Below are 20,741 nucleotides of genomic sequence, written 5' to 3'. Positions count from 1 at the left end.
GAAAGCCCTATATACCCCCTATAGACAGCCCTATATATGCCCCATATACACCCCATATACTCCCTACAGGTACCCTATGCAACACATATAAACACCCTATAGAGAGCTCTATATGTGCCCTGTGCACGCCATATAGACACCCTATAGAGAGCCCTATATATGCCCTATATACACCCTATAGACAGCCCTATATGTGCCCCACATACCCCCTATAGACAGCCCCATATACCCCCCACAGACAGCCCATTTGTGCCCCATATACCCCCCACAGACACCCCTATATGTGCCCCATATACCCCCCACAGACACCCCATTTGTGCCCCATATACCCCCCACAGACAGCCCTATATGTGCCCCATATACCCTCCACAGACAGCCCTATATGTGCCCCATATACCCCCCACAGACACCCCATTTGTGCCCCTACGGAACCCCACAGGCCCCACTCGCCCTCTGTCGCCGCCTGGCGGCCACGCCTCGCCACTGCACCCCACAGAGGGGACCCCAAACTCGCGGAGGAACCGTGACCCCAAATCCCCAAAAAAACTCCAAATCCCCCCAAACCGCGGAGGAATTGCGACCCCAAATCCCCCAAAAGCCCCCCAAACCCCCCCAATCCCCCCCCAAACCCCTGTGTCCCCAGAGAACAGAAGTCCCCACTGATCTCAGGGGTACAAGTCCTTTACTTGCCAAAGGCTAAGGCCACATTTTGAACAGGGGGGTGCAGGTGTCCCCCCATCCCCACACACACACCCACCCGTGTCCTGGAGTGTGGATTGAGGTGTGGGACCCCCCTGAGTGGGATCCCCCCTGTGTTAAGGCCACTGGGGTGTTCCTGGGGTGGGCTCAGACGGTCACCCCTCGTCTCCAGCCCACCGGGACCCCCAGGATGTCCCTGGAGGATGCAGAGCGGGGTTTTGGGGGGCTGCAGGCGTGGGCACCCCCAGGCACGGGGGGCTAGAGGAGGGTGCAGTCCAAATCCGGCCTCTGGCGCCGCCGCTCCGCCTGTGGGGACAGGGACAGGGACAGGGACAGGGACAGGGCTGAGCTCTGGGGGCACGCACAGAGACCCCCAGGGCCAGCAGCACCCCCCGGGTACCTGCGCTGGGAGCAGCTGAGGAGGAGCAGGGTGGTGAGCATGAGGAGGAGGATGAGGATGGTGCTGCTGGTACTCCTCCTGCTGCAGCTGCCGCGCCAGCTCCAGGTCGCTGAGCACCGAGGAGGGGCCCTGTCCCTGCTGCAGTGACAGGGCCACCATGAAATCCTGGCAGGGGCACAGAGAGGGGGGTCAGACCCTGCGGGACCCAGGATGGGACTCATTTGTTCCTGACAGATTTTCTAAAAAAAATTCCCTTGTCCAGGATCTCCTCCTGGGAAGCTGAGAAGCCTCAGCTTCTCGTGTTTTGCTGCTTTGGAATGTGCCTATTTTCTAAATTTTCTAAAAAAATTTCTAAATGTTTTCTAAAAACTCTCCTTGCCCAGGATTTTCTCCCGGGAAGCTGAGAAGCCTCAGCTTCTCGTGTTTTGCTGTTTCAGAATTTGATCTGGAGATTGTTTTTCCAACATGTGAATTGTTTTTATTTAATGACCAATCATGGTCCAGCTGTGTCAGGACTCTGGAAGGAGCCACTGGTTTTTATTATATTTATTATAATATTTAGTAAAATATTATTTCATTATTTATTATTTAAATTATTTTGGTTTGTAATATCATAAAATATTATAATAAAATATAATTATATTTATTATATTTATTATGATATATAAATATATTTATTATATATAAATACATAAGGTAAATAATAATAAATATAATTATATAGTAATATATGTTTATATATATAAAATATTTATAATATTTTATTTTATTGTTTTATGTTAATTTGATTATTATTTATCTGAACAAGAATTTTAGCATTCTTGTTAAGCCTTCTGTCTGTATCCATTCTCTATTTCTTTAGCATAGTTTTAGTATGGCATTCTATAATAAATGTAATGTAATGTAATGTGATATGATATAATATAATGTAATGTAATGTAATGTAATGCAATATAATATAATATAATATAACATAATATATAATGTAATGTAATATATAATGTAATGTAATGTAATATAATATAATATAATATAATATAATATAATATAATATAATATAATATAATATAATATAATATAATGTAATGTAATGTAATATAATGTAATATGATATAATATGATATAATATGATATAATATAATATGATATGATATAATATAATATAATATAATATAATATAATATAATATAAAATGTAATATAATATAATATAATATAATTAATGTAATGTAATGTAATATAATGTAATATAATGTAATATAATGTAATATATATAATATAATATAATATAATATAATATAATATAATATAATATAATATAATATAATATAATATAATATAATATAATATATCAGCCTTCTGAGAACATTGAGCCAGATTAATCTCTTCCCTCGTCCTGGGGACCTCCCAGCACCCACACCCAGTGCCACCACGTGTCCCCAAACCTGGTCCACTTGTCTCTGCTGCAGCCGGGGGTCCGGGGGGGCCGTGCTGGCCCCGTCCTTGCCCAGGGGGTGGCAGAGGTGGAACTCGGTGTCACAGAAGCAGCTGTCCCCATCCACGCTGTGCAGGCTCTCCCACACCACCCCCTCCTCCTGCAGGAAGCCCTGGTCGGTCACCAGCAGGTAGAGGTGGCCCTGGGCACAAGGGACAGTGCCACGGACATGTTTTATAAAAACTCCTTTTACTAGCATATTTTCTCCTGAGAAAATATTTCGTTCTCAGGAACGAAATGTAAACAATGGTTATCTGCTGCTGTGGGATGCAACTGGTGCATCTGGGATTGGTCTCATGGGGTTGTTTTTAATTAATGGTCAATCACAGCCCGGCTGTCTCGGACTCTCTGAGAGTCACAAGATTTTATCATTCCATTCCTTTCTATTCCTTTCTGATGAAATCCTTTCTTCTGTTCTTTTAGTGTAGTTTTAATATAGCATTTTCACATAATGTAATGTAATGTAATATAATATAGTGTAATGTAATGTGGTACAATATAGTGTAATGTAATACAATATAGTCTAATGTAGTGTAATGTAATGTAATAATGTAATGTAATTAATGTAATTAATATAATATAATATAATATAATATAATATAATATAATATAATATAATATAATATAATATATCATACCATTAAATAATAAAATAATAAATCAGTCTTCCGAAACCCGTGAACACCACCACATCTGGTGACCCCAGGTGAGGAACATTCCCACAGGACAGGTGACAGTGGGCCCTGGCTGGGGCTCTGGGGGGCACACAGGGCTCTGGGGGGGCACAGGGGGCTCTGGGGGGCACGGCGGGGTCGGGGCTCCCACCTTGTGTTTGATCATGGTGCTGAAGTGGTTGTTGCGGAAGAAGACGCCGAGCTCTCCCTCGCGGGCGCGCGCCGTCAGCTCGCACAGCCCGTGGAAGGTCAGCTGGGACGCCGTGGCCTCCAGGAACTGCTCTGCCACCAGCCCTGAGGGGACAGCGGGGACGTGGCGGGGCCGGGGGTGCCCGGCCGTGCCCCCCGGGCCCGCGGGCGGGCGGCAGGGCCGTTACCTTCGCTCACCAGGCGCGAGTCGCTGGCGTGCTTGCAGGTGATGATCTTCTCCACCAGCTGGTTGTAGCTGAGCCTGCCCACGGCCTGCACCTGCTCGGGGCTCTGCGGGGCGGCAGGGACACGGGGTGAGCTCCTGGTGGGCGTGGAGCCACAGCAGAGGGGTCTGAGGGTCCCTTCTGAGGGAAGGGAGCACCCAGGGCAACCTCCTGCCGCGGCCAGAGGAGCCGGGCACTGCCTCGGGTTCGGAGCCCCATCCCAAACATCACCGAGGGCTTTGGGGTGGGAATTTCTGGGATCATCTGGACCTCCCCAAACCACAGGCAGGGACATCTCCTGCTAGACCAGGCTCATCTGGAGCCCCCAAACCACAGTCCTGATAGACCAGGCTCATCTGGAACCTCCAAACCACAGTCCTGATAGACCAGCTTCATCTGAACCCCCCCAAACCACAGTCCTGCTAGACCAGTCTCACCTGGACCCACCTAAACCATAGGCAGGGACATCTCCTGCTAGACCAGGTTCCTCCAAGCACCATCCAACCTGGCCTTGAGCACTCCCAAGGTTGGGACATCCATCCTCAGCTTGGTCACCTTGGCCAGGAGGAGCCCCAGCTCCTCTCCAGCGCTGGGGACACCTCTGTGACACCACAGAAGCCCCAGCAGCCAGGCAGGGGGGCTCACCTGGGGGTCCACCAGCCAGCCGTGGTACAGTGGGATGTTGAGGAGGTCGAAGACGATGCACTCGGGGGTGTACTCGAAATCTGAGACCCCCGTGAACCTCACGTTGACGTCCAGCCCCGTGGAGAGCTTGGGCAGCACTGTCATGGTGTCACTGATGTTCTGGGGGGCAGCAGAAACACGGGGAGGGGTCACTCCTGAGGGTGACACCCCAAATCCTGCAGCCAGCAGGGTTGTGTGTTCTGGGGGTGCTCCTCACCTGCTGGAAGTTCAGCTGCAGCCCCTCCGAGGTGTCCTTGGGTTGGGTGGCCAGGATGCAATTCCCTGCGAGACAGAGGGGTCAGAGCCCCCCCCAGGGAATGTGGGGGTCCCACTGGAGCCCCCCACCCCATTCCTGGTGCCAGAGCAGGGTCCCCACTCACCCAAATGTGCCATCAGCTCCTCGGCCGTGACCACCTCCGTCTGCGGGGGCAGCTTCACCTGGGGGCAACCAGAGCAGGCGGGGCACCATCCCATGATCCCATCCCACTGATAACATCCCATAGATCCCTTCCCATCCCATTGATCCCATCCCACTGATAACATCCCATTGATCCCTTCCCATCCCATTGATCCCATCCCACTGATAACATCCCATTGATCCCTTCCCATCCCATTGATCCCATTGATCCCATCTCACTGATAACATTCCATTGATCCCATTGATCCCATCTCACTGATAACATCCCATCCCAGACCAGCCCAGCCCAGTGATCTGATCCCATTGATCCCATCCCATCTCATTGATCCCATTTATCCCATCCCATCCTATCCCATCCCACTGATCCCATCCCATTGATCCCATTGATCCCATCCCACTGATCCCTTCCCATCCCACTGATAACATCCCATTGATCCCTTCCCATCCCATGAATCCCCTCCTATCCCACTGATCCCATCCCCTCCTATCCCATTGATCCCATCCCATCCCAGTGATCTGATCCCATTGATCCCATCCCATCCTATCCCATCCCATTGATCCCATTGATCCCATCCCATTGATCCCTTCCCATCCCATCAATCCCATCCCACCCCACTGATCCCATCCCCTCCTATCCCATTGATCCCATCCCATCCCACTGATCTGATCCCATTGATCCCATCCCATCCCATCCCAGCCCACCCTGGGACCCCTCCCCAGGGGATCTGGGGGTCCAAAGCCCCCCCAGCTTGCCTTCCACTGCAGCAGGAGGATGTTGATGATGGCCAGCAGCGGGCAGGGCCCGTTCTCGCCCTGGGTCACCAGGGCCGTGCGCTGCCCCTTCCACAGGATCCACTTGACAAAGTAAAAATCCCCGGGGGGCTGCGCCCGGGGGGGCTCGGCCGGCGGGGACCCCCTGTCCTGGGGGGACCCCCTGTCCTGGGGGGACCCCCCGTCCTTCAGGGACCCCTTGTCCTGTGGGGGCTGCTCTTTGGGGGACCCCCCTTCCTTCGGGGACCCTTCCTCCTTTGGGGACCCCTCCTCATGCAGGGGCTGCTGCTGCTTGGGGGAGCCCCCCGGGGGTCCCTGGGGGCTGGAGACCCCCTCCTGCTGCCCGGATGGGCTTCCAGAACCTTCCTGGGAATTCCCTGCACCGGGAATCGTGTCACCAACACCGGGAACTGCGTCACCAACACTGGGAATTCCACCCCTAAAATTGGGAACTGTGTCCCCGGCATTGGGAACTCTGTCACCAACACCGGGAATTCCATGCCCTGCACCAGGAATTGTGTCCCTAACGCTGGGAATTCCATCTCCTAAAGCGGGAATTTCGTCCCTAACACTGGGAATTCCAACCCCAGCACTGGGAATTCCAACCCCAGCACTGGGAATTCCATCCCCAGCATTGGGAAATGTGTCTCCTACGCCGGGAATTCCGCCACCAACACTGGGAACTCCATCCCCTACACTGGGAATTTCGTCCCCAACGCTGGGAATTGCACCCCCAACATCAGGAATTGTGTCCCCAACGTCGGGAATTCCGCCCCCAGCACTGGGAATTCCGTCCCCAGTGCTGGGATTTGTGTCCCCTACACAGGGAATTGCACCCCCAGCAGCGGGAATTCTGTCACCAACATTGGGAATTCTGTCCCCAGCAGCGGGAATTCCGTCCCCACCCGTAGCCTCTTTGGGGGGCTCGGGGGTCCCCTCCTGCTCCATGGGACCCTCTGGTGCTGCTCTGGTTCCACTCAGGCTCCTGGGAATGCTCTGGGTCTGTCCAGGAGCAGCTGCATCCCAAATCAGCCTGAGGAGGGAAAATTGGGCTGGATGAGGAAAATACTGAGATAATATAAATATAAATATAATCACAAACGTAACTATAAAGATAATACTGTAAATATATAGATATAAATATACAAATATGTAAATTATAAATATATAACTATAAATATAAATATGTTTTTAAACATAAATATAAATGTATATTTATGTATGCATAATATATATATACATATATATCTATATAGATATATAGGTATATATACAGGGGCTGGAAATGAAATAAAATGAAAATGAAATTAAAATAAATAAATGAAATGAAATGAAAGAAAATGAAATGGAATATAATAAAAATAAAATTAAATAGAATAGAATTAAATTAAATAATTGAAATGAAGTAAAATAAAATAGAATAAAAATAAAACGAAATAGAATAGAATAAAATTAAATTTTAAAATAGAATAAAATAAAATTTAAGATAAAATAAAATAAAAATACAATGAAATAGAATAGAATAAAATAGAATAAAATAAAATAAAATTAAATTTTAAAATAGAATAGAATAGATCAGAATAAAATAAAATAAAGTAAAATAAAATAAAATAAAGTAAAATAAAATAAAATAAAGTAAAATAAAATAAAGTAAAATAAAATAAAATAAAATAAAATAAAATAAAATAAAATAAAATAAAATAAAATAAAATAAAATAAAATAAAATAAAATAAAATAAAATAAAACAAAATAAACGAAACGCAGTGCCGTTTAACAGCCATGGGAAGGTGGATTTCCATCCCCACTCGCGGCTCCGCCCCGAGCCCGCGGCGGGGCCGGTCCGGCCGGACCGGGGGGTCCCGGGGCGGGGCCGCCCCTCGGGGTCCCCCCTTGCGGCTTTCCCTTCAGTTTTCCCCCCTAATCCTTGTTTTTCCTCATTTTTTTCCTTCTTTATTCCTTGTTTATGCCCCTTTTTCCTTCTTTATTCCTTGTTTATCCTCATTTTTCTCTCTTTAATCCTTGTTTTTCCTCCCTTTCCCTTCTTTATTCCTTCTTTATGCCACTTTTTCCTTGCTTTTTAAATTTTTTCCCTCCTTTTCCCTTCCTGTCTTTATTTTTTCCTCCTTTCCCCTTCTTTTTCTAATTTTCCCTTTTCCCCCCTCCTCTCGCCCTTCTTTTTTTCACTTTTTCCCTCCTTTTTAACCCTTTACCTTTTCTCCTGCTTTTTTCTCCTTCTTCTCTCCTCCTTTATTCCCTTTTTCTTCCTTCTTCCTTCTTTTTCCTTTTGCTCTTTCCTCTTTAATCCTCTTTTATTTTTTAATTCCTTCGCGCTGCTTTCGCTCCTCTCGTCTTCCTTTTCCCCCCTTTTTGTTTTTTTTTTTTTTTTTTTTTAACTTTTTAACCTCCCCTTTCTTTTATCCTCTTCCCTGTTGTTTTGTTGTTTGTTTTTTTTTTTTTTTTTCCACCCTTTTTTTTCTTCTTTTTTCCTCTTTTTTCCCTCTTTTTCCCCCGTTTTCGGGGCCTGTTTTCCACCCGGCTGCGGCCGCCCCGTGGGAAGGCGGATTGAGGGCGGGGGGAGGAGGAGGAAGAGGAAGAGGAGGAAGAGGAGGAGGAGGAGGAAGAAGAGGATTCAAGGTGGAAATTTTGGGGCGCACTCGGATTTTTTGGGGGGGTTTTGCAGGGTGCGGGTTGGGCTGGGGAGGGGGGGGGTGGTTTTGGGGTCGCAGCGGAATTTGGGGGTGTCCGAGGGGGCTGGGGGGGTGTTCGGGGGTTCAGGGAGGGGTCCAGGGGTCCCGGGAGGGTTTTGGGGTGAAATGAGGAAATTTGGGGTCCCCCCCGAGCCCCCCCCCCCAGCGCGGGGGATGCCGGGAACGGCCCCGCCCCCTCCCAGCGGCCTCTGCGGCGCGGGGGGAGGGGCTGGACTGGGACGGACTGGGACAAACTGGGACGGACTGGGACAAACTGGGGTTGTACTGGGATAGTTTGGGGTTAAACTGGGCTGGACTGGGATTAAACTGGGACGGACTGGGACAAACTGGGGTTGTACTGGGATAGTTTGGGGTTAAACTGGGCTGGACTGGGATTAAACTGGGACGGACTGGGACAAACTGGGGTTGTACTGGGATAGTTTGGGGTTAAACTGGGCTGGACTGGGACGGACTGGGATAGTTTGGGGTTAAACTGGGCTGGACTGGGATTAAACTGGGATAGTTTGGGGTTAAACTGGGCTGGACTGGGACAAACTGGGGTTGTACTGGGATAGTTTGGGGTTAAACTGGGCTGGACTGGGATTAAACTGGGATAGTTTGGGGTTAAACTGGGCTGGACTGGGAGGGTCTGGGACAGACTGGGCTGGACTGGGACAGTCTGGGGTGGTACTGGGATAGTCTGGGGTGATACTGAGCTGGACTGGGATGGACTGGGCTTAAACTGGGTTGGACTGGGAGGGTCTGGGCTTAGACTGGGCTGGACTGGGATAGTCTGGGGTGGTACTGGGCTAGACTGGGACGGACTGGGGTGATACTGGGATAGTCCAGGGTGATACTGGGCTGTACTGGGACAGTCTGAACTTCTGTTGGGCTGCACTGGGTTTGTACTGGGCCGTGCTGGGTTATAGTGAGCTGTACTGGGTTATAGTAGGGTGTACAGGGTTATCCTGGGCTGTACCAGGCCGTACTGGGTTATCCTGGGCTGTACTGGGCTGTACTGGGTTGTAGCGAGCTCTACTGGGCCGTACTGGTTTATACTGGGGCCATCGTGGCGGTTCAGGCCGTGGATCAGCGCTGTCATGGAGCGCTTCGTGCTGGGGAACCGGGCGGCTCTGCAGGTACCGGGGGGAACGGGGGGCTCAGGGGGTCTTGGGGGGCTCAGGGGAAAGAGGGGGAACGGGGGAGATTGGGGTGCAGGGAGATGGGGGAGCACGGGGGGAATTGGGGGTGCAGGAGGGGAATTTGGGAGCAGGAAAGTGGGGGAGCAGGGGGGGCAATGGGGATACAGGGAAATGGGGGTGCAGGGGGGAATGGGGTGCAAGAAAATGGGGGAGCAAGGGGAGAATTGGGGGAGTAGGGAATTGGTACAGAGGGGAAGTGGGGAGAAGACAAATGGAGTGTAGGAGGGAATTGGGGAGCAGGGAAATGGGGTTCAGGGAAATTGGAGTGCAGGGGAGAATGGGGGAGCAGGGAATTGGGGTGCAGGGAAGTGGAGGAGCAGGGGAGGAATCGGGGTGCAAGAAAAATGGGGGTGCAGGGGAGGAATCGGGGTTCAGGGAAATGAGGGTGCAAGGGGGAAATGGGGGTGCAGACAAATGGGGGAGCAGGGGGGAAATTGGGGGTACATAGAAATGGGGGAGCAGGGAGGGAATTGGGGGTGCAAGGAGAATGGAGGTGAAGGTGGGCAATTAGGGAGCAGGGAAATGGGGGTGCAGTTAAATGGGGGTGCAGGGGGAGACGAGCACCCCATGGATTGAGGCCGAGACCCCCAAGTGTGGTGCCCCACTGAGGCGGCACAGCCACGCCAGGGACACCCCAAAATGTCTCCCAGCCCCATCCCAGACCTGCTGAGGGGTTTGTGCTGCAGCCGCTCTGGGGTTGTTGTTTTTTTTTCCTGTTTTACCATAAAAATTAGCAAATCTGGGTTATGGCAGCAGAGAATTGTCCCAAAAATCAGAGCCTGGGCACGGGGTGGCTCCCGTGGGCGGGGGACAGGAGAGTGACATGTTTTCCCTGCTGCCGCAGGCAGGCAAAAGAGGGTGAAACGTCACTTTTGGGGTGACAAACAGCCCCAAATTCTAAAACAAATGGGTTAAAGCACTCAGGGCTGCGGGGCTGGGATGGTCCCTGGCCTCACCTGGTGGCTCAGGTGAGTTTTCCTGGAATCCCAACACACCTCACTCACCCCAAACCTGAGGATTTAGTGCCAGAAATGGATCCCAGGGGTGCCAGGACCTGGTCTGGAGGCCAGAAATGGATCCCAGGCAGCTCCAGGGGTGCCAGGAGGGTGCAATCTGTGGGTGCCACCTGTGACAGGTGGCTCCAGGAGCACTGATGAGGACAAGGGAGCAGTTTGGGGGATTTTGGAGGACAAGGGAGCAGTGTGGGGGATTTTGGAGGACAGGGCCACGCTGCTGCCATGCCTGACACCTCCCATCCCTGCAGGATCACATCCAGCAGCACCAGGAGATCCACGTGGTGATGGGCAACGAGGCCTGTGACCTGGACTCCGCCGTCTCCGCGCTGGCCCTGGCCTATTTCCTCGCCCAGGTGAGGCTCAACCACCGCGCCAGGGACCCCTGGTGGCCTCGGGGACGCCTCCCCGGGTGTGACACCCCCTTTGGTGCAGACCACCCCGGCTCCCAAAGCCGCCTTCGTGCCCGTGCTGAACATCCCCCGCGCCGACTTCGCGCTGCGGACGGAGACGACGTTCCTGCTGCGGGAGCGGGGCATCCCGGACGCCTCGCTGGTCTTCAGGGATGAGATCGACCTGGGAGGGCTGCACCACGCTGGGCTGCTGTCCCTGACTCTGGTGGATCACCATGTCCTGCCTGGGTGAGCTGGGGGTGGCGCCTTGGGACAGCCAGGGGACAGCAGAGCCTCGATGGACTTTGCTGTGGTACTGGGGGGTCCTGGACACCTCGCTCATTTTTTGGGGTGAGATTGATCTGGGGGATGAGATGGACCTGGCACCATGCTGGGCTGCTCTCCCTGACTCTGGTGGATCACCATGTTCTACCCTGGTGAGCTGGGGGTGGCACCTTGGGGACAGCCAGGGTCACCCTTGCTTGCTTTTGCTGTGGGACTGAGGGATCCCACCTGCCTCGCTCGTTTTTTGGGATGAGATTGATCTGGGGGATGAGATGGACCTGGCACCATGCTGGGCTGCTCTCCCTGACACTGGTTGACCATCACATCCTGCCCTGATGAGCTTAGGAGTGGCACCTTGGGGACAGCCAGGGGACAGCAGAGCCTCGCTCAGTTTTGCTGTGGGATTGGGGGATCCCGCCTGCCTCACTCATTTTTTGGGGTGAGATTGACCTGGGGAGGCTACACCACACTGGGCTGGGATGAGATGGACCTGGCACCACACTGGGCTGCTCTCCCTGACTCTGGTGGATCACCATGTCCTGCCTGGGTGAGCTGGGGGTGGCACCTTGGGACAGCCAGGGGACAGCAGAGCCTCGATGGACTTTGCTGTGGGATTGGGAGGATCCTGGATGCCTCGCTCATTTTTTGGGGTGAAATTGATCTGGGGGATGAGATGGACCTGGCACCATGCTGGGCTGCTCTCCCTGACTCTGGTGGATCACCGTGTCCTGCCCGGGTGAGACAAGGGGTGGCACTTTGGGGACAGCCAGGGCCATCCATGCAGAGCAGGGCTTGATTTTGCCGCCCAGGATGGCCGAAATTGATCCATTTCCAGGGAGTTTTTAGGGAAAAAAAGGAATAAGGGGCTCTGGCAGGCTCTGACCCTTCCCGTTGCCCAGCAGTGCTGACGCTGCCCTGGAGGAGGCCGTGGTGGAGGTCCTGGATCACCGACCGCTGGAGCGGGCCCGAGGCCCCCCGTGCCAGGTGACAGTGGAGCCCGTGGGCTCCTGTGCCACCCTGGTGACCGAGAGGATCCTGCAGGGCCCCCCGGGCGTGCTGGACAGAACCACGGCCGCGCTGCTGCACGGTGAGCAGGGCACAGCTGGGGACGGTGGGGCACAAAGGGACCTGGGTGAAAATGAGCCAGTAACGTGCCTTGATGGCCAAGAAGGACAACGGCTCCTGGCCTGGGTCAGGAATGGTGTGGCCAGCAGGAGCAGGGAGCTCATTCTGCCCCTGGACTCGGCGCTGGTGAGGCCAAATCTTGAGTGCTGTGTCCAGTTCTGGCTCCTCAGTTTGGGAAGGACGTTGAGATGCTCAAACACAAGGCTGGGGAGGGGCTGGGAACACAAACCCTGTGAGGAAGGTTTGAAGGAGCTGGGGATGTTCAGCCTGGAGAAGAGGAGGTTTAGAGGTGACCTTATTGCTCTCTACAACCTTCTGAAGGGAGGTTGTAGCCAGGTGAGGTCAGTCTCTGACAGAACCAGAGGACACAGCCTCAAGCTATGTCAGGGATGGTACAGGTTGGATATTAGGAAGAAATTTTTTACTGAAAGAATAATAAAGTACTGGAATGCTCTTCCCAGGGAGGTGTAGAATCGCCATCTCTGGATGTGTTTAAATAAACACTGGACATGGTGCTACAGCCTGGTAGACGTGTCAGGGCATAGGTTGGATGATGATCTCAGCGGTCTCTCCCACCCTCATCATTCTGTGATTCTGTGGGGTCCTGGCTGAGCTCTGTCCCCGGGGACGGTGACACCACGGCCCCACTCGTCCCCACAGGCACCATCCTGCTGGACTGCATCAACCTGAGCCCAGCTGCAGGCAAGGTGACCCCCAGGGACGTGGCCTGCGTGTCCCTGCTGGAGGAGAGGTTCCCGGAGCTGCCGGCCCGTGACGCCGTGTTCGGAGCGCTGCAGGCGGCCAAGTTTGATGTCACGGGTGGGTGTGCCAGGCCAGCGGCACCCAGGTGTGTCGCCCCCTCTCCCTGGGGACAGCAAGGTGACCTGGGATCGTTGCTGGCCACCTCCCAGGGCTGACAACAGAGCAGATGCTGCGGAAGGACCTCAAAGTCCTCTCCAATGACGAGGCTGTCGTCGGCATCAGCGGCGTCTTCGAGGACTTGGAAGTGAGACTGGGGGCTCAGGGGGAAACTGAGGCACGCTGGGGACATCACGGTGACACTGAGACCCCTCCCCTCTGCCCAGACCTTCCTGCTGCGGCCTGGCTTGCTGCAGGACCTGGAGGCTTTCTGCCAGGCCCGTGGCTATGCCGGGCTGGTGGCCATGACCGTGTCCTTTAACCAACACCACGAGCCCACCCGCAAACTCGCCGTGTACAGCGCGCAGGAGCCCCTCCGCAGCACGGTGAGTCGGGGAGCCGCGTCTGGGCATCTCCAGCCCTGCTTTGCCCCACAGCCTGGCAGTTTTGGGGGTGCTGGGCAGGTCCCAGCCCCACGTTTGCTCCCCCACAGCTGTGCGGGGCTCTGGAGGAGGCGACGGCGCCGTCGCTGCTGCTGCGGCCGCTGCCCAGCCCCTGGCCCTGCGTGGCTGCCTACGCCCAGGGCAACGCCATGGCCACCCGTAAGAAGGTGCTGCCCATCCTCAGGGCAGCTCTGGGGGGTCTGGGGGCTGCAGGGGGCCCTGAGGAGGAGGTGGTGCCCCCACCCACCCCCATGAACAGCCTGGTGGAGGAGTGTCCCCTGGCACAGGCCGTGCCCCCGCTGTGCCCCCAGGACGTCCTGGAGCGGGTCAGCCGCATCGCCGCAGGGCAGCCGCCGGGCTCCCCGAAATAACAGAGGCACCCCCGTGGAGTTCTGAGGTCTGGATGAGAAGTTGGGGTCCCTGAGCAGGCCCCCGTGGGGTGCCTGGGTGTGGAGGGGGGTGGCAGCTGCCTCTGTTAGAGGTCAGCTCGTGGTTTGTCCCCCCCCCAATGGCTCCCTGTGCCCCAGTGGTCCCCAAGGTGGGGTTTTGGGGGTGCCATGGGCAGGAGTTGCACCCCCTTGATGAAGGCGTTGGGGTGAGGGAGTTAACGAGTTATTGATGATCTTCCTTCCATGGGGGGCAGAGGGAGGCCCCAGAGGGTGGGTCCGGACATGCAGCCGTCCACAACTGTCACTGTTTTCCAAGGATTAAATTCCCCTTTAAATTTCTTCCAGTTTTGGCTCTTGGCTTTTATTCAGGGACGGGGTGCTGCCCCACTCGAGCTGGGGGCGCGCCCCCTCTTTCCCTGGGGTGCAATCCCCTCTACAGTGGGTCAGAGGAACATTTTGGGGTGCCCAAGGAGGGGGTGTCAGTGCAGCCACGCTCCCGAGTCCAGCCCAGCCGGGAGGAAACTGGTTGTGCCATAAAAAGTCGTGAATTTCAGCTTTTCCCAGTGGATTTGGCTGCTCCAGGAGCACAGGAGGGAGCGAGGAGCTCCTGCACCCACCCCTTGGGCCAGCACAAGGCATTTATTTCAAGGGTGGAATGTTTTGCCCAAAAACCCTGACCTGAACACGACACAGGGCTGGAAAATCCCAGCTCCCACCGGAGCACAGGGGAAAGGCTCTGTCACCCAGCACGTGCTAATTAATATTTAATCCTGGCACTAATTAAACTATGTACACCCGCACCTAATTGCAGAGCCCTTCTCGGGTCAGGCCCTGTCCGGCCTGGGGACAATCCCGGGTGGAGGAGACCCCACCACGGTCCTGCCCGGGGCCACAGAGGCTGCTCAGGGGGGGTTTGGGAGCTTAAAAATAGGAACAGATCCTAAAAAAAGGAGGGAGGTGAGGGTTTGGCGGCGGTGGAATGCCAGCTGGAGGCACTGTGGGCTCGGAGACAGTCGAGCATTGGGGTTGGATCCTGGTTTGGCACCAAAGCAGCGGGGTTCGATCCCAGTTCTGCTCCTAAAAATTGGGGTTTAATCCCAGTTCTGCTCCTAAAAATTGGGGCTTAATCCCAGTTTGACATCCAGTCCTGGTTTGACACCAGAACATCTTGGGTTTAACTCTGGTTTGGCACCAGAATATCGGGGCTTAATCCTGGTTTTGCTCCTCTGGGATGTTCTGGGAGGCATCAAAGCAGCCTCTGCACCATGAACTGGTTCCCTGGGGAAACTGAGGCACCACCATGCAGCCCATGGGAGACACGGGAGTGGGAAAAGGGAGAACTGGGAGGATTTGGGACTCGTGGGCTGCTCCTGGCAGCTCCTGGCACGTTTCAGGGGGGTGGCTGTGTCCTTTGTAGGTGGGGCACGAGCTGGGGGCTCCCTGCCCACCTCACCACAGCCAGTGCCTCCAGCAAGGAGGGATTTTCCAGAGGGATGAAGCCCCAAAGTCACCGGGAGCTGGGTGAGGATGGTGCTGCATAAATACCGCGGGGTTAAAGCACTCCAGGTTGGCTTCTCCTCCAGCGGGGGGGGTCAGGCAGTTCAAGTTTGGGCTGAAAAAGCCAGAAATCTGTAAAATCCGAGAGGTTATGGGTTATGGGAGCGCCCAGGTGGTGGCTCAGGAGGGTGTTCCTCAGAGGGGAGCGCTGGGGGTGCCATGGGCAGGTACTCACACGCTACAACACTCGGGAGCTGCTCCACTGTCGCTCCCGGCCGCCCTTGGACCTCATCTCCTGGACAGCACCAGTCTGCAGAGAGGGGCTGTCAGCACCTGTGCCACCCCCCTGGCCCGGCCAGGAGAGCCAGCACCCCAAAACAACAGCCAGCACCCCAAAAAAAACACCCAGCACCCCATAACAACACCCACCAGGCAAGCCTGAGACCCAGCACCGCAAAACAACACCCAGCAAAGAACCCTGAGACCCAGCACCCCAGAAAAACACCCAGAAAACAACCCTGGGACTCAGCACCCCAAAACAGCACCCAGCAAACAACCCTGGGACCCAGAGCCCCACAACAACACCCAGCACCCCAAAGTAACACCCAGGACCTCATAACAACACCCAGCACCTCAAAATAACACCCAGCAGCCAACCCTGAGACCCAGCATCCCAAAACAACACCCACCAACCAACCTGAGAACCAGCACCCAACCCTGAGACCCGGCACCCCAAAACAACACCCAGCACCCCAAAAGAACACCTACCAGCCAAGCCTGAGACCCAGCACCCCAAAAACACACCCAGCACCCCAAAACAACACCCACCACCCAACCCTGAGACCCAGCACCCCAAAACAACACCCAGCACCCCATAACAACACCATCAACCAACCCGAGACCCAGCACCCAACTCTGATACCCAGCACCCCAAAATAAACCCCCAGCAAACAACCCTGAGACCCAGCACCCCAAAACAACACCCAGCAAATAACCCCGACACCCAGCACCCCAAAACAACATCCACCACCCAACTGTGAGACTCTACCACCCCAAAACCAACACCCAGCACCCAACCCTGAGACCCAGCACCCCAAAACCAACACCCAGCACCCAACACTAAGACCCAGCATCCCAAAACAGCACCTACCAACCAATCCTGACACCCAGCACCCCAAAACAACACCCACCACCCAACTGTGAGACTCTACCACCCCAAAACCAACACCTACCACCCCAAAACCACCACCTATCACCCAGATGAGAGCCCCACCACCCCGAGCCCGAGCCCCAGCCCCCAGCCAAGCCCCCCCCAGCCCCCAGGGTACCATGGGCAGCCCCTCTCCCGCAGCCATGTCCCCGGAGCCGATGTGTGTCAGGTGCACGAAGTTCATGGGCTCCCCGATCATGGAGCGGTCGATCCGTCTCCTCCTCTTCTTCTGCGAGGGGATGAAGGCCATCAAACCCTGCTGAGCCCCAGGCCCCCTCCCCAAAATGGCTGCACAGGGGGGTACTCACGGGCTGGGGCTTCTCCACGACGCAGCAGCCCAGCTTGTGCCAGAAGTCGCTCATGCTGGCGGTGGTGGCAGCCAGCGTCCCCCCGGGCAGGGTCACTCCATGGGGACACCTGGTCAGGGTGGCACGGCGGGGAGAGGAGCGGCTGGCTGTGGGTGGGAAGGGAGAGTGATGCTTCCAGACCTCCCCAAATTAATGCTAAAGCAATTTCACATCAAGCAACAAAAGGCAGAGAGCCCCAGTAGAGCCCTGGGTCACACACAGCTAATCCTGTCACGGCAAGGGGGTCCCAGGGACCCTGAGCATCACACAGAGACCCCCAGAGTTGTCCCCGTGGCCATGGCTGGGCTTTGTCCCCCGCTCCAGGGCAGGACACAGCTGAAGGATGCTGCGGCAGGATGGGGGGGATGGAGGCAGCCATGGCAAATCCCAACTCCCTGAGCCAGGCAGCTAAAAATATCCCGGCCTTTCCGAAAAGGGGCCGGAGCTTCAGCTCTTCCGCTCCTGCTTCTGAAGAGCAGATGAGAGAGAAATAAACAGGGACTGGTGGGATTTTATCCCAAACTCCCACGGTACTGCCTGGGCTAGGCAAGGAGGTGTGGACAGGGGGTTTAACCCCCAAAATGGGGGCTTCTCCTCATGCTAAGGAGAGACAACTCCTTAAAAAATTAAGGAGCCAGTGGTACGCAGGGAACTCACCCACCCACGAGGGGCCGTGGCCGGAGCTCAGCCCGGTGTCAGCCACGGGAGAGCCCCCACGGGCGATGGGTGCCGGAGCCAGGGCTCCCTCCGGCGAACGGGACGAGTTCCTTCCGCTGCCCCTGCGCCGGTGCCGCCGGATGGACCAAAGTCCGGCCGCGCTTCCTGCTGCCGGCGGGGAGGAGCGGGGCCGGGGGACAGACCCCCAAAACGGGGGGCTCCGAGCCCAGCCTGGGCACAGCCCTGTCAGCGCCTCCGGCCACGATCTGTCCGCAATAACCCCACGGAATCACCCTCCAAGCGGGCATTCCCGAGGGGTGGGTGCCCTCTGTGCTGCTCCCCCGTAACCAGAGGACCCCCGTGTCCCCCGCCGTGTCCCCCGCTCTGTCCCTCACCGTGTGCCCATTCCCGTTCCCCGGTGAGCCCCTCCGGGAGCGCTGGCACCGGGCAGGCTGTGACACGTCCCGCCCGCTGCACACCGGCTCCGTGCCCACGCCGTGCCCCCCCTGCCAAACCCAAACCCAAACCCGGCCTCTGCCCCCGGCTGTGGGGCAAATGAGGAGGGAGCTGAGGGGTAAATGAGGAAGGGGCTGAGGGGTAAATGAGGAAGGGGCTGCGTTTCCTTTCCAGCCCGATTTCCTCAGCAAAATCAGCGCTGGGATCCGGCCGTGCAGCGGCCGGGCCTTGCTGGGGAGGTGCCCCCCGAACTCAGCACCGCAGCCCGGGCCGCTTGGAGAGCCTCGGATGAACCAGCAGTGAAACCTCCGGGCTCCGCACGGCCACGACCCCTGCCCACACCCCTCAAAGCCCCTCCGGCACCCGCCAGGGCCTCACGGCCTCGACGGGGCGGCTTTGGGCCCGGCTCCGGGCGGCTCTGGTCGGTTCTTGCCCCCCGATCCCCGCTTTGGGGGTCGCACGCCCTCAGCCCACCCTGAGAGGAGCCGTGGCCGGGTTCAGCCCACCGGGGCAGCTCGGTAGCCCCGGGCAGTGCGGTTTTGGGCCCGGCCCTGCCGGCACAGGCAAAATGACTTCCCGGTTGGGAAAGCACCGCCGGGCTCTGCGTCACCGGCGGGCTCCGGGCAGGGGGGTCCGCTCCGAGCCCCCCAGCACTGGGGTCACCCAGTCATGGGGTACCCTCGGGGGTCTCGGAGGGAAGGCCATAGTGCGGGGACAGGGCTGGACAGGGGGACAGTCCTGGGGTGCCCCGGTTGCGGGCCCAGGACCCCCGGGATGGGCGGCAGAGTGGAAGTGACCGTCCCTTCTTTGCGAGGGACGGTCCCGGTGCGACCCCCGGGCTCCGCGGGGCTCCGGCACTTCGGGGGTCCCAGCAGGGTTTGGGGGTCCCGGTAGGGTTGGTGGGACCCCGCAGGCCTTGGGACCCCGGTGGTCCCGGTGGGGCTGGGGAGATCCGGTGGATCCCGAGAGGGCTCCCCGGTTGAACCAGCGAGCTGCAAGGGGGGTCGTCCCGCCGCCCCGCTCCCGTTCCGGTACCGATCCCGGTGCTCTCTCCGCCTTCCTACGGCGGTTCCGGGGGCCCTTCCGCGGGGTTGGAAGGGTTCCCGTCCCGGCCCGTTCCCGTCCCGGTGACGGCCCCATTACCTGTCCCGGAGCGGGAGCGGCTCCCGGGGCCGGTGTCCGGCTCGCAGCCCCACGCGTGGCTCGGAAGTCCCGGTCCCGCTGCCGGTGTCCGGCTCGCAGCGGCCCCAAGCGTGGCCCGGGAGTGCAAGTCCCGATCCCTTTATGAGTCCCGGTCCCGGTGCTGGTGCCGGTCCCGGTGCCTCGCTCGCAGCCCAGACGTGGCTCGGGGGTCCCGGTGCCGGTGCGGGTTCCGGCGCCGGTGCCCCGCTCGCAGCCGCAGGCGTGGCCGGGAGGTGCCGGTGCCGGTGCCCGCTCGCAGCCCCAGGCGTGGCCCGGTGCGGACGCGGCGCAGCTCCCGCCGCCCGGCGCGGCTCGGCCCGGCCCGGCCCCGGCACAGCGCCCTCCCCGGGAACCGCCGGCACTGCGGCACCGGGAGGAACGGGGGACCCGGTGGGAATGGGGGGCCGGGGTCCCGGTAGGAATGGGGTCCCGGGAGGGATAGGGAGCCCAAGTCCCACTGAGAATGGGGGGCCCAGGGTCCCAGAAGGAGCAACTTGGGGGTTCTTGAGGTCCTGTTAAGGCTGGGGGTCCCCAGCTGGGGTTCAGGGGTTTGGGGTTTCCAGGAGCACTGGGGGAATGCCAGGGGACCAGGTAGGGCTGGGGGTCCCCAGCAAGTCCCAGTTATGCTCCCATGTGCCCCCGAGCATTATTCCTGCTTTTTCCATGGGTACCCCAGAGCCCCCGGGGTGGGAACACCCTGCAGCTGGTGTTGAGCGGTGTCACCACTTCCAGCTCGGTGCCCTTCCACTTGCACAACATCTGGGGAGCTGCTGCCACCCCCGCAGTCGTGACACTGTCACCAACACAGTCCTGCCACTGCCACCACCATTGTCCTGCCACTGCCACCACTGCAGTCCTGGCATTGCCACCACTGCGGCCCTGCCACTGCCACTACCACAGTCCTATCACTGCCACCACTGCGGTCCTGTCACTGTCACCACACAGGAGACACCCCTGTGTGAGCCTCAGAGTGTCCCTTGCTGTGTCAGCCCCCAAATCGCAGCCATCCCCACTGCTCCCACTCCAGAAATGCTGAACAAGGCAGCACTGTCCCCACTCACTCGGGTCTCTGTCCCACGCCTGTCCCCAGCCATTGGGTGGCCCTGGCTGATAATACCCCAAGTGTTTGTGACCTCATTTCATTTTTTTATTTTTGGTGTTTGTGCTGCCAGAGAACATTGTCCCCCTTGCAGCCCTCCCAAAACCCACAGCAGTGCCCTCATTCCTATGTCCCCTTGGGGTTCAGCCCCATGTCCCTTCTCCTCTGAGAAGGGACACCACAGTTTTTGGGCTGTCACACGAGCAGGTGACACCCCAAAGACCAAGGAGATGGGTGACATCCAGCTTCTTATGAGGCTGCTCAGCCAAACTGCACCCCATGGCCTGGGGGACCCTCAAAAACCACAGCAGCTCAACCCCTTGGAGGGATCAGCATCCTCCAAAA

The 20,741-nt window shown here is 56.5% G+C and overlaps 3 protein-coding genes across 4 annotated transcripts; 1 reads left to right on the top strand and 2 right to left on the bottom strand.

Moving 5' to 3' along the window:
- Positions 1 to 665: 665 nt before the first annotated feature.
- MINDY1 (MINDY lysine 48 deubiquitinase 1) lies at positions 666 to 8,423 on the bottom strand. Of its 2 annotated transcripts, none has more exons than XM_059490293.1 (10): positions 7,765 to 8,423; positions 5,536 to 6,586; positions 4,745 to 4,802; positions 4,582 to 4,646; positions 4,326 to 4,484; positions 3,645 to 3,747; positions 3,419 to 3,561; positions 2,544 to 2,693; positions 1,100 to 1,264; positions 666 to 1,005 (listed from the first exon to the last, which is right to left on the bottom strand). In XM_059490293.1, the coding sequence occupies exons 2-10, from the start codon at positions 6,499 to 6,501 to the stop codon at positions 958 to 960; spliced, it is 1,857 nt and encodes a 618-aa protein (XP_059346276.1). In that variant the 5' UTR covers positions 6,502 to 6,586; positions 7,765 to 8,423; the 3' UTR covers positions 666 to 957. The 2 variants fall into 2 exon arrangements, with proteins under 2 accessions (XP_059346276.1, XP_059346275.1); XM_059490292.1 differs by having other exon boundaries at positions 2,544 to 2,735; positions 7,765 to 8,422.
- Positions 8,117 to 14,287, top strand: PRUNE1 (prune exopolyphosphatase 1). Its single transcript, XM_059490309.1, has 9 exons — positions 8,117 to 8,188; positions 9,271 to 9,380; positions 10,708 to 10,812; positions 10,892 to 11,097; positions 12,036 to 12,220; positions 12,919 to 13,077; positions 13,170 to 13,264; positions 13,344 to 13,502; positions 13,610 to 14,287. The coding sequence occupies exons 2-9, from the start codon at positions 9,342 to 9,344 to the stop codon at positions 13,928 to 13,930; spliced, it is 1,269 nt and encodes a 422-aa protein (XP_059346292.1). The 5' UTR covers positions 8,117 to 8,188; positions 9,271 to 9,341; the 3' UTR covers positions 13,931 to 14,287.
- CDC42SE1 (CDC42 small effector 1) lies at positions 14,284 to 19,602 on the bottom strand. Its single transcript, XM_059490401.1, has 5 exons — positions 19,259 to 19,602; positions 16,964 to 17,109; positions 16,774 to 16,884; positions 15,681 to 15,755; positions 14,284 to 15,577 (listed from the first exon to the last, which is right to left on the bottom strand). Exons 2-4 carry the CDS (start codon positions 17,015 to 17,017, stop codon positions 15,684 to 15,686), a joined length of 237 nt encoding a protein of 78 aa, XP_059346384.1. The 5' UTR covers positions 17,018 to 17,109; positions 19,259 to 19,602; the 3' UTR covers positions 14,284 to 15,577; positions 15,681 to 15,683.
- Between the last annotated feature and the right edge of the window lie 1,139 nt (positions 19,603 to 20,741).

The sequence above is a fragment of the Ammospiza nelsoni genome, chromosome 28 (assembly GCF_027579445.1).
Source record: "Ammospiza nelsoni isolate bAmmNel1 chromosome 28, bAmmNel1.pri, whole genome shotgun sequence".
In the NCBI taxonomy this organism is placed as follows: domain Eukaryota; kingdom Metazoa; phylum Chordata; class Aves; order Passeriformes; family Passerellidae; genus Ammospiza; species Ammospiza nelsoni.
The sequence above is the reverse complement of the archived record's forward strand: the minus strand, read 5'-3'. Positions and strand labels throughout refer to the sequence as shown.

Excerpts from the sequence above, each read along its gene's own strand:
- MINDY1 (XM_059490292.1), bottom strand. The coding sequence starts at position 6,501 with ATGGAGCAGGAGGGGACCCCCGAGCCCCCCAAAGAGGCTACGGGTGGG. Across the intron at positions 3,748-4,325 it reads GCTGGCTGGTGGACCCCCAG|AGCCCCGAGCAGGTGCAGGC; the intron begins GTGAGCCCCCCT and ends GCCGCCCCGCAG. Across the intron at positions 2,736-3,418 it reads GCACCATGATCAAACACAAG|GGCCACCTCTACCTGCTGGT; the intron begins GTGGGAGCCCCG and ends CCTTGTGCCCAG.
- PRUNE1 (XM_059490309.1), top strand. The coding sequence starts at position 9,342 with ATGGAGCGCTTCGTGCTGGGGAACCGGGCGGCTCTGCAG. Across the intron at positions 12,221-12,918 it reads CACGGCCGCGCTGCTGCACG|GCACCATCCTGCTGGACTGC; the intron begins GTGAGCAGGGCA and ends TCGTCCCCACAG. Across the intron at positions 13,503-13,609 it reads AGGAGCCCCTCCGCAGCACG|CTGTGCGGGGCTCTGGAGGA; the intron begins GTGAGTCGGGGA and ends GCTCCCCCACAG.
- CDC42SE1 (XM_059490401.1), bottom strand. The coding sequence starts at position 17,017 with ATGAGCGACTTCTGGCACAAGCTGGGCTGCTGCGTCGTGGAGAAGCCC. Across the intron at positions 16,885-16,963 it reads TCGTGGAGAAGCCCCAGCCC|AAGAAGAGGAGGAGACGGAT; the intron begins GTGAGTACCCCC and ends ATCCCCTCGCAG. Across the intron at positions 15,756-16,773 it reads CGGGAGAGGGGCTGCCCATG|ACTGGTGCTGTCCAGGAGAT; the intron begins GTACCCTGGGGG and ends CCCTCTCTGCAG.